Raw genomic sequence first — 26,423 nt, forward strand, 5'->3', positions numbered from 1 at the left:
CAAGATAATCAGTTTCAAAACATAAAAAAGTGAGTGTCTTTAGCCATAGCTCAGAACAGAGGAACTGGGTAAGGAGAATTGCTTGTATGAACTGGCAACAGGAAAAGTTGGTAAAGGAGAGCTGAGGAACTCTATTAAGACATAGGAGTGAGGGGCTCCATCATCATCTGGCATTTGCTCAGTGTCGTCTATATGGTTAGAGATGTCCATGATGGGAACTCCAGCAATCTTCTGGGTCTGGGTCAGCTGATGCCACAGTGTAACACTCTGAAGTACTTCCATACTGAGCAGTCATCTGCATAGTTTGTCTTGTGTGTACGTGGTAATCATTTGAATCTTGGCTCTTTCGCAATCTTTAGAGCCTCTTGATACTTTCACCCCGGTTTCTCAGGTTCAGCCATTACACCGTCAGTTGTACAACTGGTAAACTTGGCACACAGCCCATCCATCATTGACCGGTCAAGTTTGGCTTAAATAGAAAAGTTGATAAAGTCGGTACCAACCAGGATGTGGTAAGTCGGCCCAGCTATGTGTTTATATTGGAAAAAGCAGGAGGGATGTTGGGGGACTTCTCTTTCCTTGAGTGCATGGGATCCTTCTTTTCTTTCTTTTTAGGTTTTAATCTGTCCTTCTCTCAGAGAAGGATCTCAGAGCTAAGCATTCGCTTCCCGGTCACATATTTTCTTGCTTTCTCTTGCTTCCCCATGTTTACATCATGCCCATTTCTCCTTGCTTTTGATTTTCTAATTCACTCTTTGTAGTACCATAAAACTTATTTAAATAAAATGTTGGCCTACTAAGTCATTGATTATTAGTAAGTTCTTTGTTCAAAATTTGAGAGCAAGAAGTATTATGTAAATATATCTTTTTGTTATTTAACTAGTCTTACAACATTTAGCATCAAATTTCTTGAAACATTTAAACAAATTAATCACAAACTGGGGCTTGGGCTCTTTCTTTCTTTTTTTTTTTTTAAGTAATCTCTATACCCAACATGGGACTTGAACTCACAACCCTGAGATCAAGACCTGCACGCTCCAGTGACTGAACAAGCCAGGTGCCCTTTGGGCTTTTTGTTTTTAAGTTCCTCAGGTGAGGGGGTGCCTTAGTGGCTCAGAGGTTTAAGCTTCTGCCTTCAGCTCAGGTCATGGTCTCAGGGTCCTGGGGTCGAGCCCTGCATGGGACACTCTGCTCAGCATGGAGCATGATTCCCTCCCTCTCTGCCTACTTGTGATCTCTCTCTCTGTGTCAAATAAATAAATAAAATCTTAAAAAAAAAGTTCCTTAAGTGATTCTAATGTGTGACCAGTGTTGAGAACTCTAGCACTGGATAGTTCCTTTAAATAGCTCAAGAAATTAATTTTGAAAAGCGAACTAAAAGCCTACATAGATTATGATTGGTGTTAAATTGAGGGGAAAAAAGAGATAAAGAGAAGAAATCAGCTGGAACAGAGTGTAATTAGGTACTCAAATATTTGTTAGATGGATAAATACATTACGGAATGTAGGGTTTGTTGTTTTTTTTTTTGTCTCTTCATAAATATGTCAAATGGGTCTATAAATTCAAGAAAGGAGTTTGATATAAAATTGATTAAAATGTTAGAACAGAAGTTTTTTAGAATTTTAGTGTTACTATTTCATGATGCTTTTAAGATGATCTCTCTGTAGATGGTGGGAAGATCTTGTTAGCATATGTTTTTAATTTCTCAAGCTTGAATAATTTAGTCACCGAACAAAGATTTAGAATGAGTTTTGGGAGACACAAGTCCTAGATTATGTCCCCACCTAGCTGTGTCAGAGATTTGAGAGCAGGGGAAGGAGGGAAGAGCTTCAAGGACACTTTTGTATACATGCTGATACCTTGGGTGGGAACACTCTTCCCACACTTCCGGTGGCTAGCTCTTTTGTGTCATTTGGATCTCAACTCATTGTTCTATATTTCCTGGTTCATCCAAGTTAAAATACATCCCATTTGTCACTCAACCTTTACTGTGTCCTGTTTTCTTTTTAGCTGTGATCACTATTCATTAATCACTATTTGATCACTGTTCATTAATATAATGTTTGTTTACATATATATTTTCTCATTTCTGCATTAGAATATCTGCTCCTTAAAAGCAGAGACCTTGTCTTTTCTTTTCATGACTGTGTCCCCAGGTCTTAGAGCAGAGCTGGAGTTGCATGATAAATATTTGAGGAATATTTATGGGATATACAGGGACATTTATTCATCTCTGTTGTCCATTGTTTTCAAGAATGGTTGGAAACACACACATACGTGAGCTCACACAAACTTTCTATGTCTTTCAACCCCTATGTAGTGTGCAGATTAGTGCTTAACTATTTTGGTTTTTTGTCTCGATGAAATGGGACATGTTTCATAAATTTCATATGCCCTCTTAGTACTTCTCATCATTACAGAGTGATGGTTCTTGGGGATTCTGCTTCTCGTGGAGATAGTATATAGTGATTTTATAAGTCCATGTATCTGGGAAGGAGTGTTTTACTTCTTGGCAGCTTAGAGAACTTCAATCTTTCCAAATTCTATGTAATTTTCATAGCATTAAAGCTACTAATTTCAGATTATTGGTAAGTTTTAAATGATTAATTCCCAGGTTACTTTGAATTAGTCTTTGTTTGCCATCCCTGATTGCAGCTAGTTAGTAAAGTAGCTAAACTTTTAAACTCTACTTGGTTTTAATTTTGAGTGATGTCACTGCTTCTCTCATGGTTAATGGTTCTTAATTACCTGCAGCTTGTCTGGTTTGCTCATTTATTTTTCTGTGTTCCAACACCTCTTGTGATCTCCCAACTTCTGGCCTTTTGGGGGATTTGTACTTTAACTGGGTTCAGATAGGAAATACCCCTGAGTACAGATATTTTTCTTCTAACTTCACTATCTCCTATTATTAATGTATTACATTGTTGTGGTACATGTGTTACAACTGATGAACCAGCATTGATACAGTATTAATTAAAATCCATGGTTTACATTAGGGTTCACTCCTCTTTCTATAGTTCTGTGGGTCTTGACAAATGTATAATGTTATTTACCTACTGTTGGTATCTTTCAGCCTAGTTTCATTGCCTTGAAAAACCCTGTACCTCATCTATTTGTTTCTTCTCCTCTCTCTGCACCCTCCTTGCTCACCCCTCAGCCCGGGATCTTTTTACTGTCTAGAGTTTTACCTTTTTAGAGGCACCTGGCTGGCTTAGTTGCTAGGGAATCTGACTCTTGATCTCAGGGTTGTGAGTTCTAGCCACCACATTGGGTATAGAGATGACCTAAAAAATAAATAAAAATTAAAATGTTGGTTAATTTTTACCTTTTCCAGAATGCCATAGAGTTGGAATCATATAGTATTTAGCCTTTGAGACTGGTCCTTCACTTAGCAATATGCATTTAAGGTTCTTCGAAGTCTTGTGGCTTAATAATTCATCTTTTAATTGTCGAATAATCCGTTGTGTGGGTGTGGCACAGTGTACCTGTTCACCTACTGAAGGAGATTGGATTTTTTCAAAGTTTTGGCACTTCAGAGAATAAAGCTGCTGTAAATATCCGTGTGCAGGTTTTTGTGTGGACACTAGTTTTAAGCTCTTTTGGGTAAATACAAAGGAGCACAATTACTGATCTTATAGTGAGAATGTGTTTAGTTCTGTGAGAAACTGCCAAGCTGTCTCACACAGTGCCTCCCATTTTGCATTCTGACCAAACAGTGAATGAGAGTTCAGTTGTCCCACATCCTTGCTAGCATTTGGTATTACTAGTGCTTTGGATTTTTTATATTCTACGTGATATGTAATAGTACCTTGTTTAAATTTGCAATTTCTTAATGACATACAAAGTTGAGCATCTTTTCAGATCCTTTTTTTTTTTCGTTTTTAAAGATTCTATTTATTTATTAACAGCACAAGCATACGGAGAGGTAGCAGCAGGCAGCAGGAGAGGGAAAAAAGCGGGCTCCTCGCTGAGCCGGGGGCCCAGTGTGGATTTCAGTCCCAGGACCTGAGCTAAAGGCAGATGCTTAACTGACTGGGTTTCCCAGCCACCGCTCTTTTCACATTTTTAAATTAGGTTTGATTTCTTGTTGCTACTAAGACATCTTTATATTATATTTCTTATTTTAAGTCCTTTACCATGGCTGTGTTTTGCAGATATTTTCTCTACTCTGTGACTGGTCTTTTCATTCTCTCTCTCTCTTTTTTTTTTTAAGATTTTATTTATTTATTTGTCAGAGAAAGAGCGAGCGAGAGTGAGCACAGGCAGACAGAGTGGAAGGCAGAGTCAGAGGGTGAAGCAGGCTCCCTGCGGAGCAAGGATCCCAATGTGGGACTCGATCCCAGGACGCTGGGATCATGACCTGAGCCAAAGGCAGCTGCTTAACCAACTGAGCCACCCAGTTGTCCTGTCTTTTCATTCTCTTAACAGTGTCTTTTACAGAGAAGTTTAATTTTAACAAAATCCCTCTCATCAATTTTTTTCTTTCGTAGATCATGCTTTTGGTTTTATATCTGAAAAGTCATTGCCAAATCCAAGGATCCCTACATTTTTTCTTATGTCATCTTTAAGAGGTTTTGCATTTTACGTTTAGGTTTTGTGAAAGGTGTGAAAAGTTTGTTTTTATTCTTTTCATTTGTTTGTTTTTTCTTATCAATGTCCCATTGTTCGGTTCCATTTGTTGAAGACTGTCCTTGCCATTGAGTTGCCTTTGCCTGTGTGTGTGGATGTTGTTCTGGGCTCTCCAGTCTGTTCCAAGCACCTGTCTCTTTTGCCAGGCACCTTCTGTCTTAATCACTATAGCTTTAATAGTAAGTCTTGAGATTGGGTGGTGGCAATCCTCAATTTCCTTTTTTTCCCCGCTCTTTAATATTTTGTTGACTACTCTGGGACTCTTGGTTTTCCAGTTTTCCATCCAAATTTTAGAGTCAACATGTTGGTATCCACAGAATAACTTCCTGGCATTTTGATTGGGATTGCATTGAGTCTGTCGATCAGTTTGGGAAGAACTGACCTCTTAACAGTATTGAGTGTTCTTACCCAAGATTATGGACTTTCTTTCCACTTCACATCTTACCTTGCTTGTTATCTTTCATCAGAATTTTATACTTTTTCTCATATAGATCTTGTGCATATTTCGTTAGATTTGCACCTAAGTATTAATTTTTTTGGTATGCTAATGTAAATGGTCTTGTGTTTTTAACTTCAAATTCCACTTGTACATTGCTGGTATATATGAAAGCAATTGACTTTTTAAATTTTTTAATTAAAATTCAATCTCGTTAACATACAGTGTACTTTTAGTTTCATGGTTAGAATTTCGTGATTCATTGGTTGCATACAACACCCAGAGCTCATCCCAACAAGTGCCCTCCTTAATACCCCTCACCCAGTTACCCCAACTTTCCCCTCTCCAGTAACCCTCAGTTTGTTTCCTGTAGTTAAGTCTCTTGTGATTTGCCTCCCTGTCTGTTTCTATTTTTCCTTCCCTTCTCCTATATTCATCTGTTGTTTCTTAAGTTCCACATGTGACTGAAACTATATGGTATTTGTCTTCCTCTAGTTCCATCCATGTCCTTGCAAATGGCAAGATTTTGTTCTTTTTGATGGCTGAGTAATGTGTGTGTGTGTGTGTGTGTGTGTGTGTGTGTGTGTGTATGTATACCACATCTTTATCCATTCATCTGTTGATGGACATCTGGGCTCTTTCAATGGTTTGACTATAAACATCGGGGTGCTTTTGCCCCTTCAAATCACTTTGTGTACTTTGGATAAACATCTAATAGGGCAATTGCTAAGTCATTGGGTTGTTACATTTTTAACTTTTTGAGGAGCCTCCATACTGTTTTCCAGAGTTGCATTCCCACCAACATTGTAGGAGGATTCCCCTTTCTCCACATCTTCGCCAACATCTGTTGTTTCCTGACTTGTTAATTTTAGCCATTTTGACTGATATAAGGTGGTGTCTCATTGTGGTTTTGATTTGTATTTCCCTGATGCTGAGTGATGTGGAGCCCTTTTTCATGTGTCTGTTGGCCATTTGGATATCTTCTTTGGTCTGTTCATGTCTTCTGTCCATTTCTTGACTGGATTTTTTTTGTTTTTTGGATGTTGAGTTTGATAAATTCTTTATAAATTTTGAATACTGGCCCTTTGTCTGATACATCATTGGAAAGCAATTGACTTCTGTATTTTAACTGTGTATTGTGCAGACTTGCTATAATCACTTGACTAGTTTCAGGAGGGTGTGGGGTGTGAAGTCTTTGTATTTTCTGTAGACAGTCATGTCATCTGTGAACAAAGTTTTATTCTTTCCCAGGTTGTATACCTTTTGTTTCCTTTTCTTACCTTATTTCATTAGTTTGGCCTTCCAGTATAGTATTGAATAGTAGTAGTAGAAGGGACATCCTTGCCTTGATTCCCTGTCTTCTATTTTCTCAGTATTAATATCATGTTAGCTGTGAATTTTTGGAAACATTCTTTATCAAGTTGAGGAAGTCCTCCTATTCTTAGTTTCCTGAGGGTTAATAATGAAGAGGTGTGGATTTTGTTAAATGTTTTTTTTCCTCCCTTCATTGATATGATCATGTGATTTTCTTTCTGTTGATATGATGGATCACATTGATTTTCTAATGTTGAACATTTTCTAATGTTGCATACCTGGAATAAATCCTACATGACCCTGGTGTATAATTTTTTAATATAGTGTTTGCTTTTATTTGCTAATTTTTGTTGAAGATTTTTGTGTCTGTGTTCATGAGAGATACTAGTTTGTAGTTTCTTTTCTTGTAGTATTGGTTTTGGTGTCAGGGTAATAATGATCTCCTAGAATGATTTAGGAATGATTTAGGAAGTACTCCTTCTAGTTTTACTTTCTGGAAGAGATTTTAGAGAATTGTGTAGTATTCCATAAATGTTTGGTTGAATTTACAGTGATTGGGATTGTTAGCAGTAGCCCTCCCTTCTTTCATCTGATATTAGTAATTTATGTCTTCTACCTTTTTTTCTTTGTTTGACTGGCTAAGGGTCTGTCTGTTTTATTGATGTTTTCAAAGAAACAGACTTGGGGTTTATTGATTTAAAAAAAAATTCCTGGTTTTAATTACATTGATTTCTGCTCTAATTTTTATTCTTTTTCTACTTCCTTTAGGGTTTTTTTTAATGATTTTATTTGACACAGAGAGAGTCAGTGAGAGAGGGAATACAGGCAGGAGGAATGGGAGATGGAGAAGCAGCCTCCCTGAGCAGGAAGGACCCTAGGACCATGTCCTGAGCCAAAGGCAGATGATTAACCAACTGAACCACCCAGGAGCCCCTCCTTACTTTAGATTTGATTTTGTTGTTGTTGCCTAAAATGGAAGCTTAGATTATTGACTTTAATCCTTTTTTTTCTAATATTTGCATTCAGTACTGTATTTTCCCTTTAAGCAGCATTCCACACATTTTGCTACATTGTATTTTGTTGAGACTGGTCTCCTGTCATTTAGAAGTGTGTCATTTAATCTCCATGTATTTTGGACTTCTTCAACTATCTTCTGTTACTGATTTTTAATTCCATTGCGGTCTGAGAACATACTTGGTATAATTTTTATTTTTAAAAATGTGTTGTGTTTTGTGGCCCAGAATTATTCTGTCTTGATGAGTGTTCCATATGAGCTTAAGAAGAATGTGTGTTGCACTATTACTGGGCGAAATAGTCTGTGTACATCTGTTGTACGGTAATTGATGGTGGTGTTAAGTGTGCCATGTCTGGACTGAATCCTTGTTGCCCTGCTGCTGGATCGGCCCATTAATGATGGAGAAGTGTTGAAGTCACCAGCTGTGATAATGGAGTTGTTTATTTCTCCCTGCAGTTCTGCTAGGTTGTGTCTCACCTGTGTTGATCAGGCACACATACCTTAAGGATAATTGTGTCTTCTTGGTCAGTCGATTTCTTTATCATTATGTAATGCTGCTCTTTATGCCTGATAATTTTCCTTCTCTGAAATCTGCTTTGTCTGAAATTCATGTAGCTACGCCATTGTTCCTGTGATTAGTGTTACTTTGGATTGTTTTTAATGTATCCTAGCATTTAGCTACATTAGTTGATATTTAAGTTGTTTCATTTTTCATCAAAATATAATTCACAAAGCATAATAGTTGCCATTTTAAAGTGTACTCTTCTCTGGTTTTTAGTATATTTACTGTGTATATGGTACATACGTCACTTCTGTCTAATTCCAGAATGCTTCAATCACCCGAAAAATAAACCTCTTACTTCCAATTCTCCCCTCCCCTTATTCCCTGGCAATCATGAATCTACTTTTTGTTTTTATGGATTTGCCTTTTCTGGAACATCTCATATCAGTGGAATTGTATAACACGTGACCTTTTGTGTCTGGCTTCCTTTAACCTGAGAGTAGAATGTTTTCAGACTTCACTCGTGTTGTAGCATGTAACAGTTTATTCCTTTTTATGGTTGTGTAAGAGGCTCTTCCACATTTTATGTATCCATTCATCAGTTGATGGACGTTGTGTATATACTCTTTTCGCTGTTACGAGCAGCGCTGCTGTACACATTCATGTACAGGTTGTGGCAGGAACATCTGTTGTCAGTTCTGTCGGTGTCATACCCCTAGACGTAGAACTGCTGGGTAATTGTACGTGTGTAACTTCTTGAGGAGCTACCGAGCTGTTTACTGCCTTAGCCACACTGTTTTACATTCTCACCGACAATACAGGAGGGTTCCAGCTTCTCCGCCTTCTTGCCAGCACTTTTCTTCTTCTTTTTTTTTCTTTTTCTTTTTCTTATTTTACCATAGTTGTCCTAGTGGGTGTGACGTGGCATCTGCATGTGCTTTTGATTCGCATTTCCCCAATGACTAAGGATGTCGAACATCCCGACATGTGCTCTTGACCGTCTGTGTATCATCTTTGGATAAATGTCTATTCAAAAGTCTTTGGATTGTTTTTAAATTAGGTTATTTGTCTTTTTGTTGTTGAGTTCTAAGAGTATATTTGCATATACTGGTTATTAGACCCTTGTCAGACAAATGATTTGCAGATACTCTCTCCCATTCTGTGGGTTGTCTTTTCACATTCTCCGTAGTGTCCTTTGACACACGAAAGTTTTTATTTTGATCAAGTTCAGCTTATCTAATATTTCTTATTGCTTTGTGTATCATGTCTAAGAAAGCTTTTCCCGATCCAAAGTCATACAGATTTTCACCTGTTTTCTCTGAGTGTTACAGTTTTGACTCTTACATTTAAATCTTTGATCCATTTTGAGTTATATTTTTGTGTATGTGTGACGTTGCTGTTCCAAGTTCATTCCTTTGCATGTAGATATTCACTTGTCCCAGTAGTAGGCACTCAAAAAGACTGTTCCCCCCCCCCATTAAATGGTCTTGGCATCCTTGTGAAAAATCAGTTGACCATAAATGTATGGGTTGTAAATACTTTCTTTTTGAATACTTGGGGAATCTACACTATAAAGTAAAACCATTTCTAAAGTAGTAAAACCATTCTTGGTTAAGTGAAATGGGTCTCTATTATGGCACTGTGAGTTTGGGTTTGCTTTTCACAGCAAACGCTGCCTAACCCAGTATTCACAGATGTTCCGAGTTATTTAGTCCTGTGTTATGCAACTTTTGTTTATCTGAGAACAAATGCATAAATGGTAAGTTGAGTACTAATATTACCTAATAGCATTTGTTCACTGAGGCTAAGTTATATGATTTACTTATTTATTTATTTATTTAAGATTTTATTTGAGAGTGAGAGAGTGCAGGAGCAGGAGGAAGGGACAGAGGGAGAAGCAGGCTCCTTGCTCAGCAGAGCGCCTGATGTGGAACTCAAACCCAAGAGACTGGGATCATGACCTGAGCCAAAGGCAGATGCTTAACCACATAGGCACCCCAGTTATACAATTTAGAATGCCATCATGAAGTTCAAGAACTTCAACAATGTGTAACTGAGGCAGGGAAAGTGATCGACCTAAAGGTATACAGTTGATGAGTAGGATGGCCAGGATTATGAACCGAGACCCCCTCCCGTGATGTACTACATAACTATGATGTAAGGTCTGAAATTGTCTCCGGAGAGAAAGGTCCAGGCTAATTTGGTCACCAGTGTAAGGAGCAGGTGGCTTTCTGTAGATGACTGTGAAATTACGGTTTTAAATGAAGTCCTTCTCTCTGACACTAGCAGGGTCAGTCTTTGGTTGATTAACTAAAAAAGTCAGTTTAAACAAGTACTCTTAGGGAATGGTACATACAGTTTTTAGCATTTTATTTGGAAAAAATATGTACATTTATTCTCCATTGAAACAGTGCCAGGTCTTTTCTCTGGAAACTGGCCTGCAGATTAGATTTCTGAGTTATCACAGCACTTGGGTCGCTCAATACCATTCCTACCTTCGGTTCAGGTCATGACCTCGGGGTCCTGGGATGGAGTCCCACATTGGGCTCCCTGTTCAGCAGGGAATCTCCTCCCATTGCCCCTTTCCCTGCTCATACTGTCTGTCTGTGTCTCAAATAAATAAAAAGAATCTTTAAAAAAAGCTTTCTATGTTGTCTTTTTTTGCATTCAGTTTCAGTTTCTTTAACTGAATTGAGTGAGAATCCTGTGATCACTCCCTCCCTGCCAGGTACTTGGTCATCTCACCCATACCTAACTTAGCAAAAATTTTCTTATTGATTTCTTTGTATCAAATCTTTCCAAAGTAGCTGTGTTGGTTTTCAAAAGAACAGTGATTTTTTTTGCAGTCATATTTTGTTGGTTTACATATTGTTTAATGAAAAGTAAGTGTAGGTGTCCTTAACTAGTTTGGGAATCATCACATTTGATTCTTGCTGACTAAACAGGTCATGGAGTAGCAGAGTCACAGGGGAATTAGATAGTAATTTATTGCCTCTAAGCATATAAGCCTACCAGGGTATCACAGTATTGTAAAGGGGAAACACAGGATAGCTAATCCTGTGAGACCAATACTTGGAAATAGGTTATGAAAGATTTGGAACATCTGTTCAATGGGACACTCAGCATGCACATAAAATATTAATAGAAATGTATGTGTTTTATGTAAAGACATTCAAGTTATATTTTTAGATGGGAAATTTTTTTTAATAGAATGGGTTTTTAGTTTTTATTTTTTTATTCTTTTTTTAAGATTTTATTTATTTATTTGACAGAGAGAGAGAGAGAGAGGTCACAAGGAGGCAGAGAGACAGGCAGAGAGAGGGGGGAAAGTAGGCTCCCGGCTGAGCAGAGAGCCTGATGTGAGGCTTGATCTCAGGACCCTGAGATATGACCTTAGCCGAAGGCAGAGGCTTAACCCACTGAGCCACCCAGGTGCCCCTAGATGGGAAATAGTTTAGAAGAGCATGAATATTTGTGTGTGTGTGTGTGTGTGTGTGTGTGTGTGTGTGTGTACACATATGTGTGTGTACACACATACATAGAGAAGGTCTGGGGTTTCCATTCAAGATGGTGGCATAGGAGGATCTTGAACTCATCTCTTCTATGAAATACACACTGAATCTATAGCTCCATATGGAAAATTTTCCTGTGGAAAAAACCCTACAACTAGCTGAGTGACTCCTACACATTAGGTGAGTAAGGAAAAAAAACCTATGTTGAAGTAAGAATCAGTCTTGCCATAAACCCCACCCCTGGTACAGCGACCTGGGATTGGGAGGGTACTCAAAACCCCAGGCTTCTCCCTGAGGAGCAAAGGGTTTGAGCCCCACTTCTGGCACCCCAACTTCCAAGACGTACATCTAAGAGACAAGACCCCAAAACATCCAGCTTTGAAAGCCATCAGAGCTTGCACCTATGAGACCCACAAGGCTATAGCAAACTGAGAAACAGTTCTTAAAGCAGTCCTGCGAGTAGACTGACCCACCCTGGAACTCAGCACAGAAGCAGCAGACTGAAATGGGATCAGATTTCTGTGAAAGAGGCTCATTTGCTTATCTTAAAGCCCTGAGGGGCAGGCATCTAATTTAACGTGGATCTGGGAGCCTAGTAAGGTATTCTCCAAAGATGGAGCTGATGGGTACCATCTTTGCGCTGTCCCTCTACCTCACTTCTGCTTTCTGGTATCTCCTGGAAAGGAGCTTGAATGCTCGTATGATGCCCCGAGGTTTGCAGTTGCTACCCAGGTATACCTCTAGATCACCTGGCTCTAGCGGCTAGCAAGACTCACACTCACGGTAGTGAGTATCACAGTATTTACAACAACCAAGACTTGGAAATAACTAAAGTGTCCACCAATGGGGTGAATGGATAAAGACAATGTGTGTGTATACGATGGAATATTAACCATAAAAAGAAGGAAGTCTTGCCATTTGCAACAACATGGATGGACCTTGAGGATATTGTGCTGAGTGAAATAAGTCAGACAGAGAAAGAGAAATACTGTATGATCTCCCTCACATGTGGAATCTAAAAAACAAAACAAAATGAAGTCATAGAGAACAGATTGGTGGTTGCCAGAGGCGAGGTTGTAGAGGAAAAAGATGAAGGGGTCCAGTGGTATAAACTTCCAGTTAATAAGATAAGCCTTGGGGATGTAATGTACATCATAGTGACTGTAGTAAATAATACTGTGTATTATTGTATATTAATTTTATTATTTTTTATTAGAAATATGTATTATTAGCCCCAGGGTTACAGGTCTGTGAATTGTCAGGCTTACACACTTCCCAGCACTCACCGTAGTACATACCTTCCCCAATGTCCACAACCCCACAACCCTCTCCCTGCACCCCTCCCCCCAGCAACCCTCAGTTTGTTTTGTGAGATTAAGAGTCTCTTATGGTTTGTCTCCCTCCCAATCCAATATTTTTTTTTAAGATTTAATTTATTTATTGGACAGACAGAAATCAAAAGTAGGCAGAGAGGTAGGCAGAGAGAGAGGAGGAAGCAGGATCCCCGTTGAGCAGAGAGCCCGATGTGGCCTCGATTCCAGGACCCTGTGATCATGACCTGAGCTGAAGGCAGAGGCTTTAACCCACTGAGCTACCCAGGTGCCCCCCTCCGAATCCAATCTTGTTTCATTTTTCCTTCCCTACCCCCACACCCCCCACTTTGCCTCTCAAATTCCTCATATCAGGGAGATTGTATGATAATTGTCTTTCTCTGATTATTTCACTCAGCATACCCTCTAGTTCCATCCACGTCATTGCACATGGCAAGATTTCATTTCTTTTGATGGCTGCATAGTATATTATATATATATATATTTTTTTTTTAAGATTTTATTTATTTATTTGACAGAGATCACAAGTAGGAAGAGAGGCAGGCAGAGAGAGAGGAGGAAACAGGCTCCCTGCTGAGGAGAGACCTGATGTGGGGCTCGATCCAAGGTCCCTGGAATCATGACCTGAGCCGAAGGCAGAGGCCTTAACTCACTGAGCTACCCAGGTGCCGTATATTATTATATATTTAAAGTTGCTAAAGCTTAATAGTTCTTAGCACAAGAAAAAAATGTGTATGTTTGGTGATGGATTTTAACTAGTCTTAGGGTGATCCTTTCACAACAGATAAAAATATGGAATTTTCATGTTGTACGCCTGAAACTAACATGTGTCCATTATATGTCAGTTTCTTTAAAAAGTAATTGATATTTTGTTTTTTTAAAAATTATTTATTTATTAGACAGAGATCACAATTAGGCAGAGAGGCAGGCAGAGAGAGAGACAGGGAAGCAGGCTCCCTGCTGAGCAGAAAGCCCAATGTGGGCTTGAACCCATAACCACTGAACCAGCCAGGCACCCCAAAAGTAATTTATATTTTAAAGAGAAAGACTATGGCACCTGGGAGGCTCAGTCAGTTAAGCGTCTGCCTTCGGTTGAGATCTTGATTTCAGGGTCTTGGAATGAACCCTGGCATCAGGCTCCCAGCTCAGCAGAGAGCCAGCTTCTCCCTCTGCCCCTCCTCCCACTTGTTCTCTCTGTCTCTCTCTCTCAAATAAATAAAATCTTAAAAAAAAAAAGTAAAGAGACCAAAACAAAGTCTGGAAGGATGTGAATCGCTGTGTTAAAATTAAGAAGAAAAAGCTGTTTCTATTTTGAGAAGAGCCTCTTTCAAATGTATAATTAAAAGAAATAAAATGCCTGTAGAGTTAGGCAACAGGAGAGAATGGTCTTGGTGAGGGGCCCCCTTTCCCATAATCTTAGGAAGTGAGCAGACCCCCTGATGTCCTGTGTGTGTTCCCCTGCAGTAATACAGCCTCTTATTCTTTCTCTGATCTTATTTTTCTATGTAAAATGTGGTATCAGTGCAATCATTTTTTCTTTCTGGTTTGATTTTCAGGAAGATTTCGACGTCGATCACTTTGTGTCTGACTGTAGGAAGCATGTCCAGCTGGAGGAACTAAGAGGAGATCTGGAACTCTACTATAAACTTCTTAAAATAGCCATGGTCGAGATCATCAACAAGGATTATGCAGATTTTGTCAACCTTTCCACAAACTTGGTAAACCTGAAATTCACAAGTCACACACACACACACACACACACACACACTTTCTCTCTCCTTCATATTTATTAAAAGGGCAGAGTTTTTAGAAACCTTTCAGTTGATTACCCCACCAACCCCACCAGAAACTAGAAGAAATTACCAATTTCATTAATAAAAGAACTAAACTTTTTGGAATACATTTTTTTGTTTTAGTTTTTATTCATTTAAGGTTGCTCTAGTTTGATTGTTTCAAATTCATTAGTCAACAGTGAAAAGTAAAGGATAATAATACCCAAGAGGTTGTTTTATTAGTTGCTAAGTGATTACCCTGAAGTCTTCCTTGATTTAGACTAATTTGTAGGAGCAAATGTCCACCACTCTTACAATGTTTAATTTACTCCCAGGTATATCTGTTAGCCAGAGCTAGGTTGAGGGAACATTGGCCAATATTGATATTTAAAAAGTTTGGTTTTATAAAAATATAAGAATGATTTGCAGTGAGCTTATCAATTGTTTGTAAAAGCCATTTAGAAATGTTGAATTTTGTTACTTGGCAGAAAAGTCTCCTTGTTGATGCTTCATTTTGTTTTAAATCTGTTTGTCCAGAGAAGCACAGAAAGTTGCAGCTCCATGGGAATTTCAAGAAGCATTAAAATTAATGATGCACATTTGCTTTTGGGAAATATACCACTAAGATAAATATCCCAATAGGATTAAAAACCTAGAAAATTTTACTTCTGTTTAATTTCTATTTTTCTCAAGGCTTATAATAATGTTTAAGAGAGACGTAGCCCGTCAGACTTTCACATCAGCTGGCTGAGTATCATCAATTACAGACAGAGAACTGTTCATCTTCTGTGAAAATTTTTCACATTCATTTAAAATGTCATCTAAAGGCAAATTGTTCTTAAGGAAGCTTTCGTTTCTCCTGACTTCCCTTATTTTTATAGTTTCATGTATTTCAACAGATTTTTTTCATATTCTATGAACAACATTAATGCCCAAATAACACTTCTGTTGTTTAGCTAGTTATGTAGCAAAATACAGTTGTGCCAAAAAAATAACTTAAATCTGGTACTGCTTTGATCGTTAAATAGATACGTCACTATTACTCCTTATCGTGATGTGTTTGTGCCAACCTGGTTTTGCCTTTAGGTTGGCATGGACAAAGCCCTCAATCAACTTTCTGTGCCTTTGGGACAGTTACGAGAAGTTCTGGTAAGTCCCCAATTAATGAAAACAGTCTGCTGTGATGCCTGTTGTCCTCGTTGGCTTTTCTCTAAGAATTCTTTTCATCTGTTAGTTTGGTGGTACTGGTGGTTGTATTTTAATGGTTCATGATTATAATATTCACCTTCAGAAGAGTTGTAAATGATTTTGTTTTTGCATATGCTAAAAACCTAAAAAAACATGTTCGATTTGAAGAAGACATATTCTCAGAGTAGACAACCTTAAAATGTCAGGGGAGAGGAAGCATATTTCCAAATTCAACTTATTAATGCCACTTTGGTCATATGTAAGTGGTTTCTAACTTACGAATGACTTGTATTTTAACAGTTTGTAATCTTGTAAATATCCCCCCCCACCCCACGTAATCTACGTGTGGTTAGGTTCCTGGGCTGATCTACAAAAACTGTGTAATCCCTAATGGAACTGAAGGATAATATAAATAAAATGTAATACTTAATAAATGTTACATTTGCATGTTCTCTCAGAAAAATCTCTGTTGTGGGAATGGGACTCCCCACCTCTAAGCCATTGGGAATAGGAACTCCACCTGGGTGAACAGTGGAGGGGCAGTTGTGGCATCACTTCTTACAGAAAACTGTGCTGCCCTGTCTCCCCTCCCGCCCCACCCCCGTCTGTGTCTGGTGCCCTGACTTACGGCCTCTGTCCATTTTGATGCCCTGTCGTAAACTTGTCATAAACGACACCATCCTTCCTTGTGTGTCTCCTCTAGCTTGAGTGGCCTCTTACGTCCCTCCCCTAAGACAGTGCCTGCATCCTAGAGAGAATATAAGGAGAACATAATTTAAGGGAAGACACAGCACATGATTAGAACCAAGAAAAATGCGGAGTGATGGAAATATCAGTACTGAGAAGCCTAGGGGAGGGGCAGGCAGGAAAGAGTTCGTGAAACAGGTAAAAATCTTGAGTTGTGCCTTGAGGTAGCCAATACTTTCCATGGTTTATGTCTCATTTGAATTTTACAAAATCTTGTTAAAGATACTTTTCCTTGGAATGGAAGGAATTTTCATGGTCCGCTGTTGGATTCCACACCAGCCGCTGTGGGGCTCTCCCACTGCCTCCTTGGTGTGCCTCTTCCTCCCAGGGCCTCATAGTGGTGTTGTTTCCCAAGCCTAGCCTTCCTTTGGCCTCCCACTCTTCTCTCGAACCCCCTCCCTGGAGGCAGATTTGCTCTACTCACACAGGCTCCTGTCCCACCTCACCCCCTGCCATCACCGTATCCCCTCCCTTTTCCATGGCCTGTTTTTATGGCCACTTTGGTCCTGCTCAGCCACAGGCCTGAACTGCCTTTCTGGTCCCAACTCTGAAGCTGTTCTGTGAGATTCTCAGACCACTGAGGGATACGACTATATCTGTCTTCATTGCATCCCTGTAGGCTGCCACAATACTGACGTCCAGGAGGTGTTTCATAATGTTGATGGAGTGAATTAATTCACCTTCCTGTGGAATTTTTGTGATATGCCTACTTCATTCTAGTTGTTTCTGTTAACCTTTGTTTTGGCCCTAATTCCTAATTATCTCTTTATTCATTAGCTTCTGGACATGTTTCTCTACCTCTGTGCTCTGCCTTTTTCTGGTCTTCTGTTCTTCATTCTTGATTCCTGGTATTTCCATACCCACATTTCATCATCATGCATCAGTGCTTTGACATTCTTTCGTTCTCCAAAATATGCAGAATCTAAAGACTTCATCTCAGTGAAGTTGGCCCTCCATTCCTATTTCTGCTTCTCTCCAGAAGGAAGCCTGCAGTGCACATGGCTGTGTGCCTGTCTGACCCTGCCCCTGAGTGTGTGTGCACTTACATCTGCTCCCCATCCCCTCCCCACCTCGGCAGCTGTGTACACATGGCTTTCAGAGTCCGATTCGAGCCCCGTCGCATTTCCAGACTCTCCTGTACTTTGCTTCATATTATCTGTTCTCCATTCTAAGCCCCCTCATCCCCATAACTTTCACTGTATATGTCATTCTTCTTTTGGCCATGCGACTCTGCCTTCGTGTCATTATGCCCCAGGTCATGAGTCCCCTCAACAGTAACTGTATCTGGTATATCATGTTTTTTTTTTTTTTTTTTTTTTGGTCAATATCTGCATAGTACAGGTGCACAGGTATTAATTTCTGTGGAATTGAATGAGATGTAGGAAATTGATAATGTGACAAAACAATGTCTGTAATACATTTTCTTTATTATTCTTTTAAAGAGTCTCAGGTCATCAGTCAGTGAAGGAATTCGGGCAGTAGATGAACGAATGTGTAAACAAGAGGACATAAGGAAGAAAAAGGTACCCTCCAGTAGATTTCTTTTTTTTTTTTTAAAGATTTTATTTATTTATTTGACAGAGAGAAATCACAAGTAGATGGAGAGGCAGGCAGAGAGAGAGAGAGAGGGAAACAGGCTCTCCGCTGAGCAGAGAGCTTGATGTGGGACTCGATCCCAGGACCCTGAGACCATGACCTGAGCCGAAGGCAGTGGCTTAACCCACTGAGCCACTCAGGCGCCCCCTCCAGTAGATTTCTTATGCTGCATGCCAGTTGAAGCCCTCTCCTCTTGTCTCCGTGAACTTGTCAGCACTATTCAGCTTTTTTCTTTTTTTTTTTTTAAATTTAGCTTTTTTTCAAAGCTCTCACGCATGTGCATTTTATGCATTATGTCACGTTATCTACCTGAAATAAGAAGACAGAATTTCAGAGGTACCCACACGATCTCAAGTCACCCACTTTTTCCAGAACAAGAAACAGTGATAACTGTTGTCGGTGCAGCGCTTGACAGTTAACGACTGTATAAATTGTCAGTGGCCCTGTAAAGAAAATAGGCCTATATTAGAGACTAGGGGAGAAGTGGGCTTTCCAAAGCAAACTCAGGATTCTGCCGTAGGTTTGCTGTTATTTTCTGATCCTGTGTTCTTTATGTTCTGGTGTTCACTTTAATTTTTTCAATTCCCAGTAGTTAGCATGCGGTGTTGGCTTAGTTTCAGGTGTGTGAGACAGGCAACGGCTCTGTACATCTGAGGGCTCACCCCGGGAGTGTGCCCCTTAGTGCTATCTCCAGTTCCAAGTGTCCCCGATATCATTCATGATCATAACGATGTAGGGGCACAGCGGGCATTGGGTGTCTGGGCTTCTGACTCTCGCCTGCTGCTCTGTACAATGTTTTCTATGTGTATTATTAGCATATTTGTTAAAATCTCAGTGGGGAGAAGCCTGTTTGAGGGACAGGCTTCTGTTTAATTCGCCTCTGGATCTCCTCACAGCTTTTGTCCAAAGAATGCTTGTCGTGCGCTTCCAGACAAAACAGTAAGCTTTGTGAGAGCAGGGTGTATTTCTTGCTTTATTTTCTCGTGCCCCCCCCACCCCCCGTCAGAATGAATATCGAGCTCCCAGGGGTGTTCATTATTATTATTATTTATTGAATGGATGACTTTGTATTTTTTTGTTCTTTAAGGATGAGAGTTTTCATAATGTCCCTCAACCTCTTTGATAATATTTGTAGTGTAAAAGGTCTTTAATGATTTGGTGCTTGGGTATATAGGTATATGCACATGTAAACTGAGAGGGCCAGTACAATCAGAAGCCAAAGTTAAAACATGAATAAAGGGCCATAAGAAAACAAATGGAGGGGCGCCTGGTGGCTCAGTTGGTTAAACGTCCGACTCTTGATTTTGGCTCAGGTCATGATCTCAGGATCATGAGATTGAGCCCCGCATTGAGCTCTGTGCTCAGCAGGATGTCTGCTCGAGATTCTCTCTCTCCCTCTGCCCTCCCCTGCACGCGCACATGCAGTCTCTCTCTCTCTCAAATAAACAAATCTTTTTTAAAAAAATAGGAAAGAAATGCCCATAGAAAGATTCAGGATGGGAAAAAAAAGAAATAAGAGTATAGAATATGAGAAAGCAAAGTCTAGGGTTTTTTTTTCCTCTATAAACTTGCAATAGAATATGGAAGTATGCTTATTCTAGAACTAAGATTTGCATTCTTGAGAATTCTGAGTTTCATAGAAATATTCAAAATATAGCATGCCCTATATATTTGAAGTTAACTTTTGGTCTTATATTTTCCTGCATTTAGCATGGGAAATAAAGATGATTAAGAGTAAAGATGGTGACGTTTTTTGTTTGCTTAATTTTTATTTTTATAGATGTGTGTGTTGAGGCTTATACAAGTTATTTGATCAGTGGAAAAGATTGAAAAAATCTTAAATTCACAAAGTTCGAAAGAAACCTCTGCACTAGAAGCAAGCAGGTAAGCATTTTTTTTAACTAAGTAGCACATAAATTAATACTTCACATTCAATCTAATTAGGCGGGGATGGCTTAGTTAGAATTCATTTCTGAACAAGAAGAAAATCCAGGTTTGTGGCTAGAATGTAGCTCCAAGAGAGTGGAGAGCATGAAATGGTGAAATCTATAACACGTTCCTATAAACGCTTTGGTTATAGACCACAGTTCCAACACGTCATTATGCTTGCAGTGTAAAAGTATATTTGGAATCACCTTCCCTGAGGACTAGCAAAGTCCGGTTGATCTTTAAGGCATACCTACCATTCATCTTGGTTTTTCTCCATCTCATTTTTTTTCCTAGACATGCCCAGAGTATTACCATTGATGTATTTTGCACCAGCATTATATTATTATGAAACAGTATAGGACATATCCAGTTGAAATTTACAAACAGGAAAGGAAAAACTTATGAAATAGGAAAAAAGATGATGGCTCTCTTTGTTATACTGTGATTGTCTTGTTCCCTTCCTGGTGTGAATTTTCAATCAGCCAGGGTAGATGAGTGACTCAGAAAATGAGTAGTTAGGTCCTGTCAGCACTGTGAGACGCACAGTGGTGCAGTGGGAGTAGCCGGGGCTGGTCCTACACATACCAGCTGGGCTGCCTGCGTCAAGGTCGCCTGGTGCCCTGAGTGCTCTGTTGTGTGACGCTAACAGTCCCTCCCCTTGCAGGCGGAGTTAGGTTTCTAAATTTTAGGAATTAAGATTTTAGATTTGGAAGGAACTTGAGAGACCATATGCTCCACATGTCTCATGATGGAGATTAAGAACGGACACATCCCAAAGGAAGCGATTCTCTGGTCCTAGGTCTCTGTCCCCTTTCACATCAAGGCATTCAACTAAGTGGTCAGCCTCCACTGTGCTTGTGTCTCTAGCCCGTTGCACTCGTGCTTCTGCCCCGTTCGTCCACACTTAGCAGACAGTCTGCACACGGCCCTTCTGCAGCCCGTGTGTCTCCAGCGGCTCTGCTTCACTGCGGCCCTTGGCAGTGCCTGCAGCCCCTCCAGCCATGTCCACGTTCGGCCCTTGGGGAACTGGCCCTCCAGTGTTCTTCCCGTCTTTGCTGTTGCTGCTGTGCTCATCGGATAGAAACACCTCAGTGAGCTCTGTGTCTACAATCCTGTCCCTTTGCAACACTGTCCTTGATAAACAGACATTGTGCGCTTTCTTGCTCAGAATTACCTTGGAGGACTTTTTTCTCCAGAAGAGCAGCTCTGAGCTCTAGAGTCAGGAAAGCCAGAGCAGCGTCAGCGCACAGTAAATCCATCATGCTCTGCCAGGCCCAGAAATGCCGAGAAAAGGATAAATAGGAAATGCGCATGGGATCAGTCAGTAGAGGTTGGGATTAGGCTTCGGCACTGTTCCTGCCAAGCGCTTGCCTTCCCTCCACACCAGTTCTGATGCTCTGGGACGGGGCACACCATGGCAGGTCTCCAGAGATTTTGGGTTTTCTTACAGTGTGTTTCCTCACTACCTGACTGCCCATCCTCAGATGTGGGATGCCTCATAGAGCCCAGCAGGGGCTTTGGGGCCTTTGTTGTGTGTTTTTTTTTTCTTTCACTGTTCGACTTCCTTTTGAATGGGGTTGACGCTTTCTAATGTGGGGGGCAAGAGGGAAGTGTATCCAGTCCACTTGATGGCAGATGCACTGTGAGTGATTTCTCACCAGCTCCCGGAGCACCGAGCTTGCTCTTTCTGCCGTTGGGTAAATTTAAACTTGGAGTCCGCTGCTCTGAGCGATTTCCCAGGTTGCTGCTAGGCGGTCAGTTTTAGCTGATTGAGGAGACAGCAGTAGTTGGTACTGGGGAGGTACTTGGGAGGGAGAATGAGGCAGGCAGAGAAGAAGAGGGGGCTTCGGGTATGAACGGTAGGACAGGGCAAGAGAGAGGAGGGGGTTAGAGAATGGGAGAAGAAGGGAGAAGAAGGGCACGAATGGGAGAGCCCGAGGAACGTGGAGGAATCATGCAGTTGTACCCACACTGACCTAAAATAGCTCCATCCCCTTGCCTGGGCCCTGTGGCCTGGGCCAGGCTGCGTCAGTGGCTTCTACAACCTCCCCGCTCCTCACCCCTTGCACTGGGGCCTGCTGCACAGACAGTTTGTCATGAAAATTGATGGCGTTCAGGTGCAGGTGCCTGAGCGCTGTAAGGCATGTGGGGCGGTGGGGGTGGCAGGTTTTTAACTTTGGGAATTACATTTCTCTAATTGTCTCTACTAGCCCTCTCTGGACTAGACAGATTTTGGAGAGAATTGCCACAGAATTTAACCAGTTACACTTTCATGCTGTTCAGAGCAAAGGCATGCCTCTTCTGGACAAAGTAAGACCAGCAAGTGTTGGTTTCGATTTTCAATTTGCTGTTTGCGAATTTCCTGAATGATTTTGGTTTGACCTAGCATTGCCCCTGATAATTGCTACTCTACAGGATTTTGAAGCTAGCTTTGAATTTTTTTTTTTTTTCAGTGTCTCCTGCTTGGGACCCTGCTTCCATTATGTCACACTAGATAGATTTTGTGTAAAGACACAAGCGTAGTCTCCAAACTATGCAAGTAAAATTAATTCTGAATTTCATGTAACTTGACACATCATATGATGTAGTCAGAGTTCATTTATCCAAAGCCCTTGACTGGGTTTAAATGCACGTTTGTCAGATTTACTCCGTAGCTTAAGAGGCAAATAACTTTTTGTCATTCCGTAATTGTCTAAACTTCACTTTGATGAAGCCAACTTACTTTCAAAGAAATCATAGGGAGGGGACACCTCAGTGGCTCAGTCAGTTAAGCCACTGCCTCTGGCTTAGGTCATGATCCCAGGGTCCTGGGATTGAGTCCCACCTTGGGCTCCTTGCTTGGCAGGAAGCCTGCTTCTCTTTCTGCCTGTGTCTCCTTGTGTGCTTGTGCTCTCTCTCGACAAATAAATAAATAAAAACCTTTAAAAAAAAAGAAAGAAAGCAATCATGGGGAGAAGAGATTCATTGTTATTCTCTAGGAAATGTTGGGATTTTAATCTTACATATATTCTGGTAGAATTAGAGGCTCGCTTTATATATATAACACATATGTATATAAATTATACACATATATTTGAGCTTTTAGAAACTGTGGTACCTGGACCTTCTTTCCTGGTCTCTCTGTTCTTGCAGTGTATAGCCCACATTACGGCCATGCTGCAGCAGTCCCTGGGAGGCCTGCTGCTAGAAGGGCTTCAGACTTCCAATGTGGACATCATACGGCACTGCCTCCAGACTTACGCTACAATTGACAAGACACGGGATGCAGAGGCGTTAGTCGGTCAAGTACTGGTGAAACCATACATGGATGAGGTTTGTGCCCCCATGCACCTCATTCCACAAACACAGAGCATCTAATCTGGCTTCGTTTCTTGACTGGGTGCGAGAGAGCTCAGGGCTCTTCCTTGAAGATGCTCTTAGTTCCTGCTCTTCTGGTTGTAAGAAAAGGTTGGTCCCGCTTGGTGCCCATCAGCATGGCAGGAATCAGGCATGCGCTCTGGTCTCTTCCAGTGATGCCATAACTCAGGGATCATCTTAATTTAGTAGGGGTGAGGGACTTGCCTAGGAAGAAGGTACGGATCAGAACATTTTCAGGTCAATTTCCATTTCCATAAGTTATACGTTAATGAAGTTGCCGAAAAGCGTGACCCCACCAAGGCGCCCGTGCCCACTGGAGGAGCTGGAAGACAGCTCTGTGCGCAGGGAAATTCTGTGAGGGACAGCGTATTCGCAGAATTGATGTGGCCTAAGTCTTGAAGACCATGGGGGAGTTTGCCAGGCTAGGAAGGTGGGAGGGAGGGAATATTCAAAGATAAAGGGCTTTGAAGGGCGAGTTAGCGGGGTAGTACCTTAAGTCCAGAACTTGGTTACCCAGTGTTCTTGACCTATAAGGATACAGTAAAATACAGGGAGTCAGTGTATCCTGCCTCTGAGCGGCCGGAGTATGGGCTGCACCATGTGAGGCCGCCAGCAATCAGCAGCTTCCAACTTAGAGAGCGTCGGTTTCATCTAGTTCAAGCTGACAGAAGTCATGAATCCAGTCTCAGCATTTGAGGGCTTTCTTCCAGTCACCTGCCAGTGCGAGTGTTCTTTCTGTCTGGTAAGTATAAAGCTACCCACCATGATTTCAGGATGAAAGGCTTCCAGTTTTAAAACGAGACAGTATCCCAGTGATAGAAGTGAAATTGAAGGATTAATTTCAGTAACCTTCTCAGCTTCATTAAGACTACTAAAAGTAAATGATCTGTCAGTTCTTTGTATGTATCCTATTATAGTTCATAGCTCTCTCTGTGGGGGTGAAAAAGATCACATTATTCTTTGTCACTAAATGAAAATATTTTAGTTATTTAATTTATGCCCTTTTCATTGAACTGAATCTAATATGCTAAATTAGGGAAGTACTTTACGTTTCCGTGTCATTAAATGAACTGTGGCCACGTTTGCATTTTAAGTTTGTATGCTTGTCATTCACCTCCTGCAACTCAGCCTCACCAAAAAAAATTAAATACTAAAGCAAAATAAGATGTGTTTTCTTCCATCACTTTCCATCTCAGCCCTTTCCCTGTTCTGGAGACGGTAGAGGATAAGGCCAGGGTGAAGATGATACAGAGCTGTTGTCTGCAGATACAGTATTTTGCTTTTAAGCTCAGAAGGGAAGCAGATGAGTGTGTGTGATGTTTTAGCTTCAGGCCAGTCTCTGTCCCTCAGCCTCTGTGTCCCCTAGGGTTGGAGTAGTATTCCCAAATCCCGGGACCTAGATTTTTATGCCATTGTTACTTACCTCCTGTTTAGAAAGCATACTGAGTGGGGAGGAGGAAGGACGAAGTGCATTTTTAAGGTTTACACGATTCTTTTCTCTGTAGTGTATAGTTCATACTTCTCTTTTAGGTGCTTTAAAAACAAACAAAAACACAAACAAACAAACAAATAAATAAATAAAAATAAAACGCTCTTCCTTCTGCTAGGTGATTGTAGAGCAGATCGTTGAGTCTCATCCAGACGGCCTGAAGATCATGTATGCTAATAAGCTCCTGGAGTTTGTTCCTCACCACTGCCACCTTCTTCGAGAGGTCACAAGAGGAGCCATCTCAAGGTGACGTAAAATGCTGTGTATGCACCTGAGCTCAGTTTAGTGACCACCTGTCACCTCCTCATGTGCCGCTGATCCCTGGCTGTCCTGTCTGACCTAAAATTTTTAATAAAATATGAAGGCCTTTTTTTTTAAAGATTTTATTTATTTGAAAGACAGAGATCACAAGTATGCAGAGAGGCAGGCAGAGAGGGGGAAGCAGGCTCCCCACTGAACAGAGAATCCGATGCAGGACTTGATCCCAGGACCCTGGGATCATGACCTGGGCTGAAGGCAATAGGCTTTAGCCCACTGAGCCACCCAGGCGCCCCATGAAGGCTTTTTTTGTTTTTTTTTTTTAAAGATTTTACCTATTTATTTGACAGAGAGATCACAAGTAGGCAGAGAGGCAGGCAGAGAGAGAGAGAGAGGAGGAAGCAGGCTCCCCGCTGAGCAGAGAGCCCGACATGGGACTTGATCCCAGGACCCTGAGATCATGACCTGAGCCGAAGGTAGCGGCTTAACCCACTGAGCCACCCAGGCGCCCCATGAAGGCTTTTTTTAAAGAACAAAACTTCAGACTATATCTTTATCCTATCAGTTCCCACTACAACTGGCTTCTGTCTTGGCCAACATTTAGCCATTCAGATAAAGTCCGTATTTAGTGCTTCGTGTGTATGCATGTGTAAAATAAGCGGACAGTCATAAATCTTTAAGATTGTGTATAATAACCGTGAAATAAGGATTCTTGATACACAAGGTCTCGTCTGGGGAAAACAGCTGGAGAACAGTATGCAGTTTTCAAATGACGAAGGGGAAATACGCATTTGGTTATGAGAAAGGGAAGGAGAACAAGACCAAATATTAATAAAAGGGAAAAAAGCTTTTTCTGCCATCTTTCCGTGCCGCAGTAACAGTGTGAACAAATGTCCCACAGATGCCCTCAAGAACATTAACACTGCTGAAAGGGGGGGCGAAGGCCAGGTTCTTAGGAGGCTCTGCACCAAAGTCATCGTCCCGTTTCCTCACTGTGATGATGAAGCATGAGTACATTGGCAAATTTGAAATTATTGATGACCACAGAGCTGGGAAAACTGCTGTGAACCTCACGGGCAAGTTAAACAAGTGTGGCATGACCAGCCCTAGACTTGTATAACTGAAAGATCTAGAAAAGTGGCAGAAGATTTCCATCCCCTCAGTTTGGTTTCACTGCATGGAAAAATTCTTCTGGCATCATGCACCATGAAGAAGGAAGAATCCAGGCAGGAGGGAAAATCCTGGGATTCCTTTTTCCTAGAAATATAATATACATGGCACGTGAAATGCCTCATTGGGGAAAAAAAAAAAAAAGGAAAATAAATTACAGTCAACTAATGTTTGACA

The 26,423-nt window shown here is 40.8% G+C and overlaps 1 protein-coding gene across 1 annotated transcript in view; it reads left to right on the top strand.

Moving 5' to 3' along the window:
• Positions 1-24,729, top strand: part of LOC309861979 (conserved oligomeric Golgi complex subunit 2-like) — a gene marked incomplete at both ends in the record, with an annotated part of 29,666 nt that extends 4,937 nt beyond the window's left edge. The window contains 4 exons of the mRNA XM_082725237.1: positions 14,297-14,458; positions 15,599-15,661; positions 23,105-23,244; positions 24,696-24,729. Of these exons, the coding sequence (XP_082581363.1) occupies positions 14,297-14,458; positions 15,599-15,661; positions 23,105-23,244; positions 24,696-24,729 (399 nt within the window). The remainder of the gene's footprint in view (positions 1-14,296; positions 14,459-15,598; positions 15,662-23,104; positions 23,245-24,695) is intronic.
• Positions 24,730-26,423: the final 1,694 nt, after the last annotated feature.

Source organism: Mustela nivalis (genome assembly GCF_964662115.1).
Source record: "Mustela nivalis genome assembly, chromosome: 3".
Taxonomy (NCBI): domain Eukaryota; kingdom Metazoa; phylum Chordata; class Mammalia; order Carnivora; family Mustelidae; genus Mustela; species Mustela nivalis.